General features: G+C 48.7%; 1 protein-coding gene across 1 annotated transcript; it reads right to left on the bottom strand.

Moving 5' to 3' along the window:
- Positions 1-197: 197 nt before the first annotated feature.
- Pmar_PMAR022229 (antigen, putative) lies at positions 198-1,262 on the bottom strand (the record flags this gene model as incomplete). The annotated part of the gene is made up of 8 exons (XM_002781503.1): positions 198-347; positions 397-438; positions 486-579; positions 630-711; positions 757-854; positions 897-964; positions 1,079-1,164; positions 1,211-1,262. The coding sequence occupies 8 exons, from the start codon at positions 1,260-1,262 to the stop codon at positions 198-200; spliced, it is 672 nt and encodes a 223-aa protein (XP_002781549.1).
- Positions 1,263-1,488: the final 226 nt, after the last annotated feature.

The raw sequence follows: 1,488 nt of genomic DNA, 5'->3' as shown, positions 1-1,488 counted from the left end.
TCACAGAAAAGTACATCTACGAACCCAATGAGAGCGATACCCATCGAGATCAAAACAAAAGAAGCCATCATTTCTCACCAACATCACCATCCCATCGATATTCCATTCAGCTCTCATGGCACCTCTCAAGAGTCGCTTCACAGTTCTCCAACTGACCAATGACTCACCCCACTGCCTACCCAGCCTAACCATCTGAGTTACTCTTTCATCATTTTCTGTTGTTTCACTTCCTCCCTTTCATAACACTTCTGCGCTTCCTCCAACTCTTTTCGTTTCCCAACCAGCTGCTTCTCTACGTCCTTCAGTCGCTCCTCCTCAGACTTCAAATCCTTCTCTTTGTTCTCGACCTGCCACCGCATATCACCTGGGCTTCCGACCATGGACACCAATACTCACCATAACCTGGGCTCTCACCACACCACGATTCGCCTCCTTCGCCTGAATCAACAACAACATCAACGACCCCAACCGAATCAGCCTCCGACCTGCTCATTGATCCGCGCGAATTCTCCCTCCTGTTGCTGGTCAATCCTTGCCTTCTTTTTCTTGCACTCCTCAATCTCCTCCTGCGTCTCCTCACTAACCCACACAGACACCTCCAAAGCCACCAATAGCAGTCTTCAGCTCACATGTCGTTGTCACGCTCAAGGACTTCCTCCTGCTTTCCACGTAATGCCACTTGCATCTCTCCTATCCTTTCCTCGTAGTCCCCTATGAAGCCACTGAGCCCTCCGCGTGCCCATCAGCGACCCTTACTCTTCTGACTAGTCATCTCATAGAACTCCCACGCTACCACAAATCTCCCAAGTCGACCGATCTCGGCGCTCGCCTTAGCCCATCGATCATAGTTCTCACTGCCAACATTATACTTATTATCGTCACAGACATCCTCCTACCTCTCCTTCTGCAACTGCGCCAACCTCGGCTCGAACTCCTCTCGTAGTGTCCGCTCTATCTCCGCTGCCTAACACAATTCGACAGCAAAATCCAACTATTGAGACAAGCTCTGTTGACAAGCAAAATCGTAGCTACAACAACAAGCGGATTCTTTCACAACATTGGTAGCCCCCTGTCCCACCCTAGCCTCCTTATTGGCAATCTTCTTCTCAGCCTGAGCCCTCTTAAGATCATACAGCTTCGTCCCAGCAGCCTCCTCCATAAGAGCTAACCCCATACACTGACCAACCCCTCGAGAGACTCTCCGGCTCACCTAGTATCTCATCGGGCTTCATATTCACTACTTTGTTGATCCTACCCTGCATGATGAGGAAGTGGGGATTATTCACATTCAATTTCACCGAGTGAAATAGTGTCACCACAGCGTCACGCTGAACATTCCGACCTGAGCTGAATTCTGCCACAATAAACCTTGGCATATAAAGAAGGTAATAATAAACGCGGTGATGATGAATTCATTTAGCGCTGAGATTTCCTCACCAGCAGCTCACTAGATCTTCATAATGGAAATTTAAACAGGACTAGAATTTT

This window comes from Perkinsus marinus, assembly GCF_000006405.1.
Source record: "Perkinsus marinus ATCC 50983 genomic scaffold scf_1104296942058, whole genome shotgun sequence".
Lineage (NCBI taxonomy): Eukaryota > Perkinsozoa > Perkinsida > Perkinsidae > Perkinsus > Perkinsus marinus.
Note: the sequence above shows the minus strand (reverse complement) of the source record. Positions and strands in the feature narration are given on the sequence as shown.